Below are 13,830 nucleotides of genomic sequence, written 5' to 3'. Positions count from 1 at the left end.
GAGATCCTCCCTGCTCTCCCATTTGAGGACAACATGGCTCTGTTGCAGTTAGACTAAACTCTAAGCACAAAGTCCTGAGTTTGGGATATATCTTGGTTAGAGTCCAGCCCTTATCCCCTCTCAGCCTCAATCTTCCCATCTGGAGAATGGATGTACTAGTTCCATCTCACAGTGCAGGGGTGAGGATCCAGTGAGAGGCTGCCTGGGACCCTGCAGAGGAATACACTATGCATGATACAGTATTGCAGTTATAATCCTTTCCATGGCATCGCGCAGTGCTTTCTCACACAGAAAGGACTGCCTCTTGTTTAACTCAGAGGGAAGAGTGGACTAGTGATGACGGACTCACCTTTCTGACACTTATTCCCAGAGAAAGGAGCCAGGCAGCTGCATGTGAAGGTGCTCCCATGGACGAGGCAGTCCCCACCGTGTTCACAGGGGTTGGGCTGGCATGGATCTAAGACACACAGGAAGAAGGCAATGTTGGTAAGGAAAGGCAGGTGAGAAGCACCCCCCTCCAAATTTTTCATCAAATTTCAGTCTCCTGCCCCAAATGAGAGAGTAACTACTGAGCCAGAAACTGGGGAAAGGAGGAAAACATATGTTGTCCCTAAACAGCACGGAAAACTGCAGTCACCTGACCAGAGAGAGGGATTCAGGTTAGTGAGAGGAGAGGCGAGAAGGAACCACGACTGTCTCCCCTCGGCCTGGCTTTGGACGGGGCCTTTCTCATTGAGAAACTCCCCTTTTCCCTCATCAGTGTTTTTCTCCTCCCAGTCTTGCTGGGAGTGCCACAGGGTCTGTCTCTGATGCTGAAGGTATTTCACAAGCCTGAAGACCTCCCCTACTTCCAGTGCCCAGGGGTGGAGGTCAGGAGTGGGGAAAGAAAACCCACCCCTAATGAAACGCAAGCTTTCTGAACATCAGGAGAGAAGACCAAAGGCAAGAGGGTGACAGAAGAATTGGCGGCGAGGAGGAAATGACCCAGTGGCCTTCATCTTTCTTCAACTACTTGTTCAGTTAGATTTTGTCATATTTCATCTGTGCCTGTGGCTTTTCATGATTGTCTGAATGGATCTTCCCTTGGGGAATTCTTTATCCTTCTGTTCACACACATTGTTCTTTGGTTCAGGAACTAGGATCCCTGGGCCCTGCTCTTGTTTTGATGGTCCCTTCTGATGTTCCCCCATGCCCTGTATCTTGGCCCTGCTTCCAGGCCACTTTGCACAGTTACACAGCTTTTATTCCAGCTGCTAAGTGCTTTCCATTCCTTCTCCTGGTTTAGTCACATGGCATTGCTTGAACCCAGCTTCTTATTTTCTTTTCTGTCCCACTGCTTGGGTTAAGAAGCCACAAAAACAAAAACAAGTGTGGTAGGGGCACATGTGTGTGAATACACACACACACATATGCACACACACACACACAATCTAACAATTGTGGAAAGCTTCTAAAGAGTGAAGGGAGAAAGAAAAAGTGGAAGGGAAGGAAAAGTCCTGGCAAAGGCATGAGGGAAGGAAAGTCCCAAAGCTGAATGTGTACATGCTACAGTCTGGTACTCAAGGCTGACATGGACTTCCTGCATCCTTAGGGTCTGACCTGTAATCTAAGCTATGGGAGTGATTTTGAATACAGCTGCTATTCACAGCATCAGGAAACCTGGACAATGCTGCATTAACTTGCTGCATGACCTTGGCCAAGTCAGCTCCTCTCTTAGCCTCACTTACCTCATCTGTCATTTGAGGGTAGGGGAGATGGTCTCTAAGAACTTCCCCAGTCCTCATAGCATATGAATCTAACAGAAAAAAAAGCCAGTCCAAATAATTTCTTCCATAGCTATTTCACAATACTGGCTAGAGAGGCGGAGAGAGAGGCCCTTGCATGTGGTCCCACATACACTCCGCTCTGACCTTCTCCCAGGAGAGTCCCTGAAAGAGATTTGGTACCTACCGGTTTGGTCGTCAGTGTAGTACCAGTCAGGATTCTCAGCGTGGGTAAGTGTGCTACTGGTGTTCTCTTCCTCATTATAATCCTCGTAGCTGTAATCATACTGGTCAGGGGTCCAGTCTGCAGGGATGGTAACAGGACAGAAGAAATCCTAATCATTACACTCAAATAGGCCAGCATTTTATTTAGTTGGACACCTTTTCCCCAAAGAATTCAAAGTCCTGCAGGAGGAATCATGTGTCTCTCCAGCTCTGCACAGTGAGGGGAGTGGAAAGGAGGGCTCAGGCTTTGCATCTTTTCACTTGGGGGACGCTATGACCCGGCAAGGTAGTGTTGACATTTAGCAGGGTCATGAGCACCTGATTGGAAGTGAAGAGATGAAGCGAAGTCCAGCTCTCTACTCCCTTGAACTTAGGTAAGCCAACTGTATTATCAAGTCTTTATTTTCTCATCTTTGAACAGCAGGAAGAGGATTGGGACCTAGCACGTCTACAGGGTCCTACATGGGGTCTGCCCGGGGTCAGATCACACTATACTTGAGTGCCTGGTTGCCTCATCCTGTGGATAATATTTCTTGATGGGACTTCATTAGTCACCAAGCTGAATGAAATCAAAGAAAACTCATCATTTTTCTTTTGGTCATGGTCAAGCATTATCTACAGAGTCATTTTAACAGATAACATTTTTTGAGCCTTTATTATGTACCATGCCCTGTGCTAAGCACTTTACATGCACCATCTAACTTCATCTTCATAAAAATCTAGGAGGTGTATTGTTCACTCTAAGTTGAGAAACCTGAGGCTGACAGAGATTGAGTAACTTGGCCAAGGTCACATAGTTACTAAAGGGCAGGATATGAACTATGGCAGTTTGTCTCCATACAACCCCTAAATCTCACTAGCTCAACTGTAGCACTCAACTGTTTCAACTGGGGTCTTACATTGCCTTGGATACTCTCACACTTACCCTTGGGAAAATGTGTCCCACCATCCCCATTGACTATCCAGCCTGCTCATTAGGAATTTCCCAAGGATAACCTTATAAAAGTTCATGGATCTTGCCTACAGTTGTAAACCTCACACTAGACTGGTCATTGGGAAAAAAAACAGGTATGTGTAAGGTTGCCTGGACTCAAGCTCTATGCTCTCTGGGGCCTTGGCGAGGAGATCCTGGTAGCTCTGTGGCTGGTAGGTCTGTGGAAGTTTGGGATTTGAAGAAAGTCAGGTTGACTTTGCTCTCTCCAGCCGGCTGGAGTATGGCAAGTCGGCAAGTTGAAGCTGCAAGGAAGCTGTCCAGAGATGCATATGATAATGAGGCGCGAGCAAATGCAGATAGCTGACTTGAAAAGGCACTCCTACGGAGCCAGCTGATGGCTTGGAGGATGGCACTTTACCTAAGCCTGATTATCAACCACATTATCTTACTCGTCTCTCAGTCATTCTGTTAGAGTCTTTATCTCTCTGGCTTTTGAAAAATCGACTTTTGCACAATAGCTGTTTTATATTTCCCATTAAAATGGAACTAGCTTTTTATTTCTTTTTTGAATACGCCAACTCTGGTTTCTTGCCAAAGTTTCACCTCATTTATCACAGTGTCAAGTCAAGACTCCCTTGGCTTGCTCATTATTTCTCCCGAAGTGCTTTTCCCCACTATGAAAATGCTCCCGGGGGAGGCCACCTTTTTAGGGCTGAGGATCCAGGTTGAAGATAAGGCCATTGTCTTCCTGGAGCAAATAAAGTTTTCCTCCATCTAGCGTGATAAAGCAGAGAAAGAGAGGGAGAATATGAGGAAAAAAATGTTTTTCTGAGTTTGACATGAAAGATTTCAAACTGACATTTAGGAGAGACAATGGGGTTTGATAAGGAGCTGATTGCATTGCTTAGTTATTTCTTTTTCTTTGAAGAATTTATTTTTGTTTTTCCAACAGGTGTTTATAGATAAATGCCCTTCAGGTTGCTTCTGTAATTTCTCCCATCTCTCCCACAGGTTGGCAGTCAGACCAGCTAATCTTGGCAAGGCCATTAAGAATTACTTCTTTTGCAGATATTTAGAAATGGGGAAGATTCTGATGTAGATGGTATGGTGTGACTTTTCCAGGTGACGAGGGATGAATGAAATGTCTGTTAGAGGATTTTGACTTGAATCCAGACCTATTAATAAGGTCTGCTTACCTCTCAGTGAAGCCAAAGAAGAAATAAAACACATAGGCTTTGAATCATATTCCTGCTAAGAAAGGCTTCCTATTCTCTAGGGCCCATGGGCCTCAGTCAAGATGGACAGAACGAGCAGAGCTCAGTGGCTCCAGGTAGCCAGGGTGGAAGAAGCCATCCAGCTGGTGGCTGTGCAAGGAAAGTCACCAAGATCCTTTCCATTTGGGATGGGCGGCCATGTGATTTGAAGGTGCTTTACAGGAGCATCATCTGGGAGGGTTTCTCCACTTCCAGGATTAAACCTTATTTTGTCTTTCCCATTATGTTGGCACTTAATGCTATTGTCTGCGTATGTAACTTGTCTTGTGAACCTACAATGGACCAAGTGTTATGCCAGGTGCAGGATGGCATCGGGAATGGTGCAGAGTTATACAAATAAGAGTAGGATGTGGCCTTGTCCTCAAGGAAGCCTCCAGCCAAGGTTGGGTGGGGGATGAAAGCCAGCTAAGGAAGGAGATTAAAGAGTAGTGAAGAGGTGAGGGAGCTAGAAGTGACCAAGTCTAGGCCTGGCGCCCTCAAGTTCCACAGTGAAACTCTGCTTCAGTATGAGCCAATCTGATGACAAAAATAGCCCTTGATTCTCCACCCCTCCCTGCACACACACCCTTTGCAATGTGACTTTTCAGTTTCTCCCACCAAGAGATGGAGTCAGTTTCCCTGCCCCTTGGTTCTGGGTTGGCCTTAGGACATGCTTTGGCCAATAGCATGTGTGATGGAAGGACGGTGTGCCAGCTCAGAGCCTGGGCCTCAAGAAGTCTTGTTCTCTCTCGACTCTGTATCTCTCCCACTCCTGGACCCACATGACTGCCATGTGAACAGTTTGGCCTATTCTGCAAGAGCATATGAGAACATGTGGACAACGGCTGGCCTAGTGGTCCTAGCTGAGGCCTCAGACATATAAGAAAGCCCAGCCAATATTCAGCAAGATAAGAGGCCAGCCAATCTGCCAGCTTCTGCAGACACATGAGCAAGCCCAGTCAAGATCAACTGAGCCCGATGCAGCCCAGAAGAACTGCCCAGCTGAACCCAGCCAAAATTGTCAACCCAAAGAATTGTGACCTAAATACATGGTCAGTGGTTTAAGCTACTAAGTTTGGGGTAGCGTATTATGCAATAATAACAAACCGACACACAGGGCTTGATTGATATTAGATTGCTAATGGGATAAGAATTTTAGTTACAAGAGCATTCCTCTGTGGCCCAGTTGGCTGGAGAGTTTTAAGTGTCATAGCTAGATCTCAGATGGCACCTCTCTTGGGTATTTGGTCTATCTTATTTGTTTCCTCCAACTTGATAGTTAGTTTAAGAGGAAGGGCCATTTCCATTCCTCTTTTAACCCCAGAGTGCCCAGCACAAAGCCCTACCTGTAGTTAATGTATGTGATTGACGGATTTATTTTTCCCTTAGTGGCTAAGCCTTTCTGCTTTCTGATTGGCCTGCATGCAGCTTTGCTGGCTAAAAAAATGTTGTCTGCTTAAAGCAAAGCAAATAGGGAATTTCAGTAAGAAACTGTGTAAGAAATGGGTCAAATGTACTTGGCAAAGAAAATACCTGATGAGCTCTGTAGAGATCTAGAAACTCGTCCACATATTTTCCTGGGTAGAGAGGCACAGCAGCCTGACATAAATTTTGGTTCCACTGGTAGATTGTAGAAAAACAGTTCAGGTTTAAACATAGATTATTTGTGACTTTCTCTAGGCTATAGAAAAGGGAGGAGCTTTGGGAAAGAAAGGGGCAGCTGTTCAAGAATTTTCTATCAGGAATAAAAAGAAATTATTGTGAGTTTGTCTAGTTTTCAGTCTGTTTCTAGAAATTATCAGGAAGGATCATGAGAGTATCCTGAGTTAAGCCAAATTATCCTAATAATAGGTTATAATGTGTTGAGTATTTTCTATGTATCAGACACTAAACTAAATAAATGTGGTTGCCCACAATCTTACTTCACCTTAAAGCAACCCTATGGCATAGGTATTATTATTCCTATTTTGCAGATAAGGAAAAATGAAGGCCAAATGAGATGACATCATAACCCAGGTCTACCTAACTCCAAGTTTTATTTGCCTTTTTACGATCCTGGAATCTCTTATAGGTTTGGGTTTCATGAAACTCCTTAGGTTTTGGCTTTCAGGAAGTAGCATGCATTGGGAAACCTTCTTAAGCACATGCTCCAGGTCCCTTGACCAGGATTAACTCAGTCCATGTTTGGGGTCTCTCAGAAAATGCTCAGAGTTCCTGCAATGGGAGCTTTGCAGCTGCTCTGGTTAAGGAGCTTGCCAGATGTGTGGAACAGAATCAAAATCCCCGGAATGTCGTCCCTGTTGGTGTCATCCATCACTGTGGCACAGACGGCTCCTCTGAGGGCCTCCTCCAAACCCCAGCCCTGTCGGCCTGCATTTGACGCTTCCAATCTGGCTGGCAGGGCAAGCCCAGCAGAGACTCTCGCTGGCAGGCAGTAGGACAGCTGATGGATGGGCTCAGCCTGCATTGCTGGGCAGAGCCAAGCCAGCTTTGAAGAGGCATTTCCACAGGCCTGCTGGCTGTCGTGGCACCTGCTTTGGGGAGATTGGCAGAGTCTGTGCTGTTTGCTGGCTACCTCCTCCACCACCCATTGGGGACTGTGGAGTGGGCACCTTCTGCTCCAGCAAGGCCCTCACCGTGCGCTGTCTCCAGCAAGACCAACCAAAGAAGCAACTTGCCCACAGGCACGAGCACGGGGTCTCTTTCGCCATGCTGTTGTCTAGAGCCAGCAGGGAGCTGACAAATACCATCAAAGCACAACCCCTGTGAGAGGTTAAGTCGGACACTGAACAGGGATGTTTTTAAACTGAATCTACTTTTTGCAAAAAGGCCCAATCTCTACATCTCAGCCCACTCCCTGGAGGCTATGACACCTCGAGATGGACTCTGGATCCCAGGAGAAGTCTGCTTCAGGGTCCCTTCATTTATATACCAAACAGTCTGAAGGTAGTTTCTTGAGGGTTAAATTAAATACTCTTCACTCCCTATAAGAGGTTTTTCAGCCTGCGCTTAAAAAGCCTCCAGTGATGGGAAACTCATTACCTCCTGAGAGCCCAGTGGCCCATTCAGAATTTTGGACAACTCTGATAGTGAGAAAGTTCTTCCTGTTTGCAGATCAAATCTGACCCCGTAGCTCCCAGTCTGTTTGATTAAAGCTATAAATCTATGGGCACATAGGCTAACTCCACTCCCTTTCCATTGTCTCTGTTCAGTAGGGCCACTGCTTACAGTTGCTCAAGTTGTTCACTGCACAATTCCAGGGTGTCATTAACTCACTGTAGATGTCTCTTACAACTTTCTGGCAGCTGGCAGTAAAGTCAAGGGCCCTTGAGTCTTCCGCACTTCTTTTTCTTCCACTGTGTCACCCCATAGCTCCCACAGCCCTGTATCTCTGAAAATCAGACCCAGGGATCCCCTTCAGCAGTGCCTGAGCAATTTGGGCTCAAGGCTGGGGAAGAGGCCACCCTTCCAGCCCCTTGGTCTTGGCTCCTCCCTGGACTCCACGTGTGGGTGGTGGTGTGGCCGTCAGCTAGGGGATAACTCTCTGAAATACGCTCCTTCAGAGGAACTGAACTATGTGTCGTTGAATATCCTTCGTGTTGGGGAAAGACACGGATTTTCTCAAAACCCCACACACCATGCCAATATACATTTCTCTTCAACTCCACAAATATCCTCTGAGCACCTGGGACAGAATGAAGACCTGGCCTCATCTCTCTGCCCATCCAGGGTTTGCTGCTGGACAATATTGACTGTCAAACTGACTTTGGCCCAGTTACTGCCATCTTTGTGCCAAATAAATCCTTGATTCAAGGTTCAGATGTGGCCACAGTCTCCATGTGTTGTCTGCCTGGCCATGGCGCTCTGTGGGTGACCAGCATAGATCTCTACCAGTGGGGTTGTTGGCCTCTGGCCAGATGGAGTGGCGAGCAGAATTTTCTCCACTGCGGCTCAGAGCTGCAAAGGGAGACTCGAACCCAGAGCCAAAGGACTAGGAGTGCATGATGTGGAAGGGGTGGCCCTGCTTAGCTTGCGCACGCTGTGGGCACAAGGCTGAGGACACAGGAAAGGGAGACAATAAGAGAGCGAGTCTGTGAGACAGAGAACCCTTGTGAAGATATAGGACCCACCTGGTGGTAGACACGTCGAGCCTGAGGAAGCAAACCATTTGGGCAGAGAAGACAACGGCAGAGGTGCTGGTGTGAGGGTATCACCAGGGCAGGTCAGCCCGGAGGCCGCCCTCACACAGAAAGAGGTGGAGCGGCCTGCCTGGAGCCATGCATTTTTCATCTCGCCCTCAATTTGCCTCAGCCTTTCACCTCATCTCAGCCTCCAATTCGCTGTGTGGCCAGGAGTAAATTGCTTCCCCTCTAGGCCTCAGTTCTTTATAAAATCAAGGGTTTTAACTACGTAGGCAGTATTTTCCTTGGGATCCTGAGCCTGGGCTCAGCAGTGTCCACAGGAAACTCAAAATTGTGTAAAGCATTGTGGGTGCACAAATTTTGAGGGCAAGTTCTCAAAGGTGCCTGTGACAACCTGGAACCAGTTGAACCCTGAGGTCCCTCCAACACTTCCATACTTAGGCCTCCTTTTCACCAGCCCAGAACCAGCCTGGGATTGGTGGGAAGCCCCAGGGAGATCAGCACACTTACCTGGGTCCAGGCTTTCCAATAAAGACATCAGGGAGAACTGAAAAACAAAACAACACAGCAGATCAGCGTTGAGATGGAGCTCTGCCGGGCGCGCTCCTTAGCTGTCAGCCAGAGGAGATCGTATGGGGTGCAGGTGCACTGCGTGCTTTCTGATGGTTGTGGCTGGGATGGAGGTTGAAGGGAGGGGCGATGGGGTCTATTTGAAGATACACCCCCTCCACCACCACCACCTGTGCCCACTGAGCACTGAAGCATTGTCCTTCTCCACAGCAGGGGTTCGCGTCAGTTGTCTGCACCTGTCCTTGCTTTGGAACACGGCTGCCCAGGTACTGGTGTGCTCGTCAGTTGCAGTGAGTTTCATCTACTCCCTGCCTGATCACACATTGCTGCATTTCATACTTATAACAGCCCTATGAAGAGGCTTGCATCAGCCTTGTTTACAGATGAGAAAATTTGGACTCGGAGGTCACATAGCTGTGATAGGATTCGGAATCCATGCTGAAATCTAGGTGATTTCTTCAGGTGACAGTTCCTGGGGATTGGGGATGGACAGATGCTTAAAACCCTTCAGTGGCTTCTCGTTGTTCTTAGAATAAAATGCAAACACCTGCCATGACCTACAAATCTCCTCCCATACTCCTCCCTCCCATTGCCCCTTACTAAGCTTCAGCCACACCTGGCTTCAAAATGGCGCAAGATAAATTCCTCCCACCTCAGGGCCTTGGCAATTATTGTTGCCTCTGCCTGGAAGCCCCCCCTCTATGACCTTCGCTAGGTCTCAGTTTAAGTGTCATCTTCCCTGAAATATCCCATCAATATGACATTTCCCTATCCCCACTGTTTTGTCACTGCACCCGCTTATTCCCTCCATGATCCTTACTGCAGTGCATAGATTTACATTTGTTTATTTGCATGTCACCTGTCTCTCACATCAGACTCTGTCCTCCAGAAAGGCAGGGATTTTGTCTGTTTTGTCATTGATGTATTACCCAATACCTAGCATAGAGCTTGGCACATGGCATTCCTAAAAAAGATTTGCTGAATAAATAAATAATGACATAAATATTTCCTTTAATATGCAGTACTCAACCCGAAAAAGAAAGGATTACTCATTTAATAACTGGAGTATGCTGTCTTCCACTTTAATCAGGGGTCAGCAAATAAGGGCCCTTGGGCCAAGCCTAGCAGTTGTGTTTTTGTAAATAAAGTTTTGTTGGAAAACAACCATGCCTGTTTGTTTATGGCTGCTTTTGTAGAGCGAAAGTATAACCCCAAATATTTACTATCTGACATTTTACAAAGTTTGCTGAACCCTGATTTAAAGAAATGCGAGTTCTACCACTAGACAGCTTTCCCTTTGGGTCTTGGCCGCCAGAAAGCTGAGATCAATGAGATACATCAAGCTAGGCAGTTTGGTATATTTGCTGCTTCTACCCTCTGCAGAATTTCTAATTTTCTGTTTTACTGTAGGCTTCCTTACATGATTTTGGGAATTAGGTAGATGATAAATTAGGAAAGAAAAATAAAAAGAAATAATGCATCCTGATATGATGTACTGAGGATGTAAAATATCAACAGATAGTACTCTTGGCAAAAATAGTTACCCTGAATTTACTCATGAGGAACATGACAGATCCAAATTGTGAGATTCAAATTGCAGGGCATTCTACAAAACACCTAGCCTAGCCTCCAGAAAAACATCAACACCATAAAAGATAAAAAAAGATGGGAGGACTGTATTTTTAGTAAAGGACATGGCAACGAAATGCAGTGTGTGACTCTTAATTGGATCCTGGATTTAAAAACAATGGCAAAAAGGACATTGAGTGCTGTGGTTTGTGCTGACTTGGATATTTGTCCTCTCCAAACCTCATGCTGAAATTTGATCCCCAATATTGGAGGTGGGGCCTCAATGTTGGGGCATAGGGGTGGATCCATTATGAATGGATTAGTGCTCTCCCTCAGGGTAAGCAAGGTTTCAGTCTATTAGTTCCTAGGAGAGCTGGTTGTTAAAAAGAGCCTGGCACCTCCATCCCTCCCTCTTGCTTCCCCTCTTGCCATGTGATCTCTGTACACTGGCTCCCCTTTCCCTTCTGCCACGAGTGGAGGCAGCTTGAGGCCCTTGCCAAAAGCAGCTGCCCAATCCTGGACTTTCCAGTCCTCAGAAATCCAAGCCAAATAAACCTCTTTTTTAAAAAAATACATCACCCAGCCTCAGGTATTCCTTTGTAGCAACACAAGATGGACTAAGACACTGAAACAAGTGGGAAATTTGAATATAGACATATTAGACAATATTATTGTGTCAATGTTGACTTTCTTGAGAGTAAACAATGGTATTGTAGTTCTGTAGGAAAATGTACTTATTCTTAAGAGACGCTGGCTGGGCGTGGTGGCTCACGCCTGTAATCCCAGCACTTTGGGAGGCCGAGGTGGGTGGATCACAAGGTCAGGAGATCAAGACCATCCTGGCTAACAGTGAAACCCCATCTCCACTAAAAGTACAAAAAATTAGCTGGATGTGGCGGCGGGCGCCTGTAGTCCCAGCTACTCGGGAGGCTGAGGCAGGAGAATGGGGTGAGCCCAGGAGGCAGAGCTTGCAGCAAGCCAAGATTGTGCCACTGCACTCCAGCCTGGGCTACAGAATGAGACTCCGTCTAAGAAAAAAAAAAAAAAAGAGAGAGATGCGTGGTGAAGTATTTAGAGTGATGTCTACAATTTACTTGCAAATGATTCAGCAAACAAACAAACAAAACAACTATACACACAGGAGAATGAGAGACACAGCAACTATAACGACATGTTAACAATTGTGGCATCTATCTGGATGAAGAATATTCATTGCATTATTCTTCCCACTTTTCTGTAGGTTTAAAAAATTACAAAATAACATGTTGGTGAGGGGAAAGGAATGCAAAAAAAGGAAGAGAGGCCATTTGTTATCTGGGACTGTGCCTCTGTCTAATGACTTCCTGGCTAACCACCTCCCCCACACCCTGTTTCTGCAGGCAGTGAGATGGGACAGGTGTTCTGTTTGGGGCTGAGGGTGGGGGTTGGTAGTGGGGAGGCCTGGCAGAGGAAGGGCAGCTTAGGCCTTAGGGGTGCTCCTGGGCTTAGGGTGAAGGATTGCCAGAAATGGGTACCTCTGGGGTTGAGTGCCAGAGAGGTGCCATGAGGGGACCCTAATATGGTTTGGCTGTGTCCCTACGCAAATCTCATCTTGAATTGTAGCTCCCATAATTCCCATGTGTCATAGGAGGGACCATGTGGGAGGTAATTGAATCACGAGGGTGTGTTTTTCCTGTGCTGTTCTCATGATAGTGATTAAGTCTCAGGAGATCTGATGGTTTTATAATGCGCAGTTCCCCTGCACACACTGTTTTGCCTGCCACCATGTAAGACGTGTCTTTCACCTTCTGCCATGATTGTGAGGCCTCCCCAGCCATGTGGAACTGTGAGTCTATTAAACCTCTTTTTCTTTATAAATTACCCAGTCTCGGGTATGTCTTTATTAGCAGCATGAGAATGGACTAATACACTAAGACTTCAAGGACAAAGGTTACCCCTTCTTCAATCTCGCCCTCATCACCCCCAGTCATCTGGGCCTTGGTCCTGGTCTTTGCTCCCTGCCTTGCCTTTCTCAGGGCAGGGCCTGTCTGTCTAGACCTGTCTCCACCCAGTCCTGAGGAGATTCCCTACGAATTCTTCTCTTTGAGCCGAACAGGATGGGCCATGTCCTAAGAAGCGGGCAGAAGACTTTGAGGGACATCCTTCCTCGGGGTCCAGTACGGAAGGGCCCTCCAGGACCTGCACCTGGGCCAGCATTGCGCATCCTGGCTCCAGCTGGAGTCTGAGGGACAGCCGGGTGCCATGCTGCCTACAGCCAGCAGGTGGCAGACGTGCCCTTCCTAGGAGCTGGCGCTCGGAGGGAAACCAAACAAAAAGAAAGCCGAGACTTCCTGGGCTGGGCTCTCGGGGAGCCTGAAGCCGATGTGCAGCTTGGGCTGCCTGTCAGGGGGTCGCCGGAATCTGAAGCAAGTCACTCATTTTGTGACTCACAGTGTCCACCCACAGAGAGGGGCCGTGGTGCAATGTGGAAACTGGTAGTCCGAACACCTGGCTGGATATTTAGGGACCGTATGGGAAAGTCCAGGCTGATAGTCAATTACTTATGCCTATATCCGGATCCCTGAAACTAACCTGGATGATGGTAGGTGGGAAGGGTGGACACAGTATTTGCCTCCTTTCATTCCATCATTCCATTATCTCTTCTCCCAAAGACAAGAAAATGATAGAAGAACCCTTACTCCTGAGACTTGCACATTCAAAGAGAAAGATCGATGGAAGAGTAGGAGGAAGAGATAACTAAGGAGAAAACTGTTATCTCAGTTCACATTCCTTTAGAGCTGGCAATGTGCCATCAACTGTGCTAAATATTTTACAGGCATTTTGTCTTGTTTGTTGCACACAATACTTCATAATTTAGGTATTATGATTATATCCAATTTAGAGGTGAGAAAACTGAGGTTTTCAGATATTAAGTTGTCTAAAATAACTTAACTAGGAAATGCTGGAGCCAGAACAGGAGACTGTCAGTCTCACATCAGAGTCCTTGCTCTTAGTCACCATTGTGAGGGACCAGGAAGCTGCCACGTGTACACACTAATAAAGCAAGGATGGAGGAGAAAGAAACAGAAAAGCTCATTAACCTTGAGAGGCAGGTGTTGAGCTAGGTTCAAAATCAGGGGCACTGTTCTTGGAATGCTTTATAAAAAGGCTTATCTGTGGGCCGGGCGCGGTGGCTCACGCCTGTAATCCCAACACTTTGGGAGGCTGAGGTGGGCAGATCACTTGAGGCCAGGAGTTGGAGACCAGCTTGGCCAACATGGCAAAACCCCATCTCTACTAAAAATACAAAAATTAGCCAGGCGTGATGGCAGGAGCCTGTAGTCCCAGCTACTCGGGTGGCTGAGGCACAAGAATCGCTTGAACCTGAGAAGTGG

At 46.8% G+C, this 13,830-nt stretch overlaps 1 protein-coding gene across 1 annotated transcript in view; it reads right to left on the bottom strand.

Annotated features, from left to right (window-relative positions):
• The window catches only part of HABP2 (hyaluronan binding protein 2), a 66,500-nt gene that overhangs the window by 12,010 nt on the left and 40,660 nt on the right, over window positions 1-13,830 (bottom strand). Inside the window, exons 3-5 of the mRNA XM_055092300.2 lie at window positions 8,828-8,864; window positions 1,951-2,067; window positions 350-457 (exon numbers count right to left, since the gene is read on the bottom strand). Of these exons, the coding sequence (XP_054948275.1) occupies window positions 350-457; window positions 1,951-2,067; window positions 8,828-8,864 (262 nt within the window). The remainder of the gene's footprint in view (window positions 1-349; window positions 458-1,950; window positions 2,068-8,827; window positions 8,865-13,830) is intronic.

The sequence above is a fragment of the Pan paniscus genome, chromosome 8, assembly GCF_029289425.2.
Source record: "Pan paniscus chromosome 8, NHGRI_mPanPan1-v2.0_pri, whole genome shotgun sequence".
Classification (NCBI taxonomy): Eukaryota; Metazoa; Chordata; class Mammalia; order Primates; family Hominidae; genus Pan; species Pan paniscus.
Note: the sequence above shows the minus strand (reverse complement) of the source record. Positions and strands in the feature narration are given on the sequence as shown.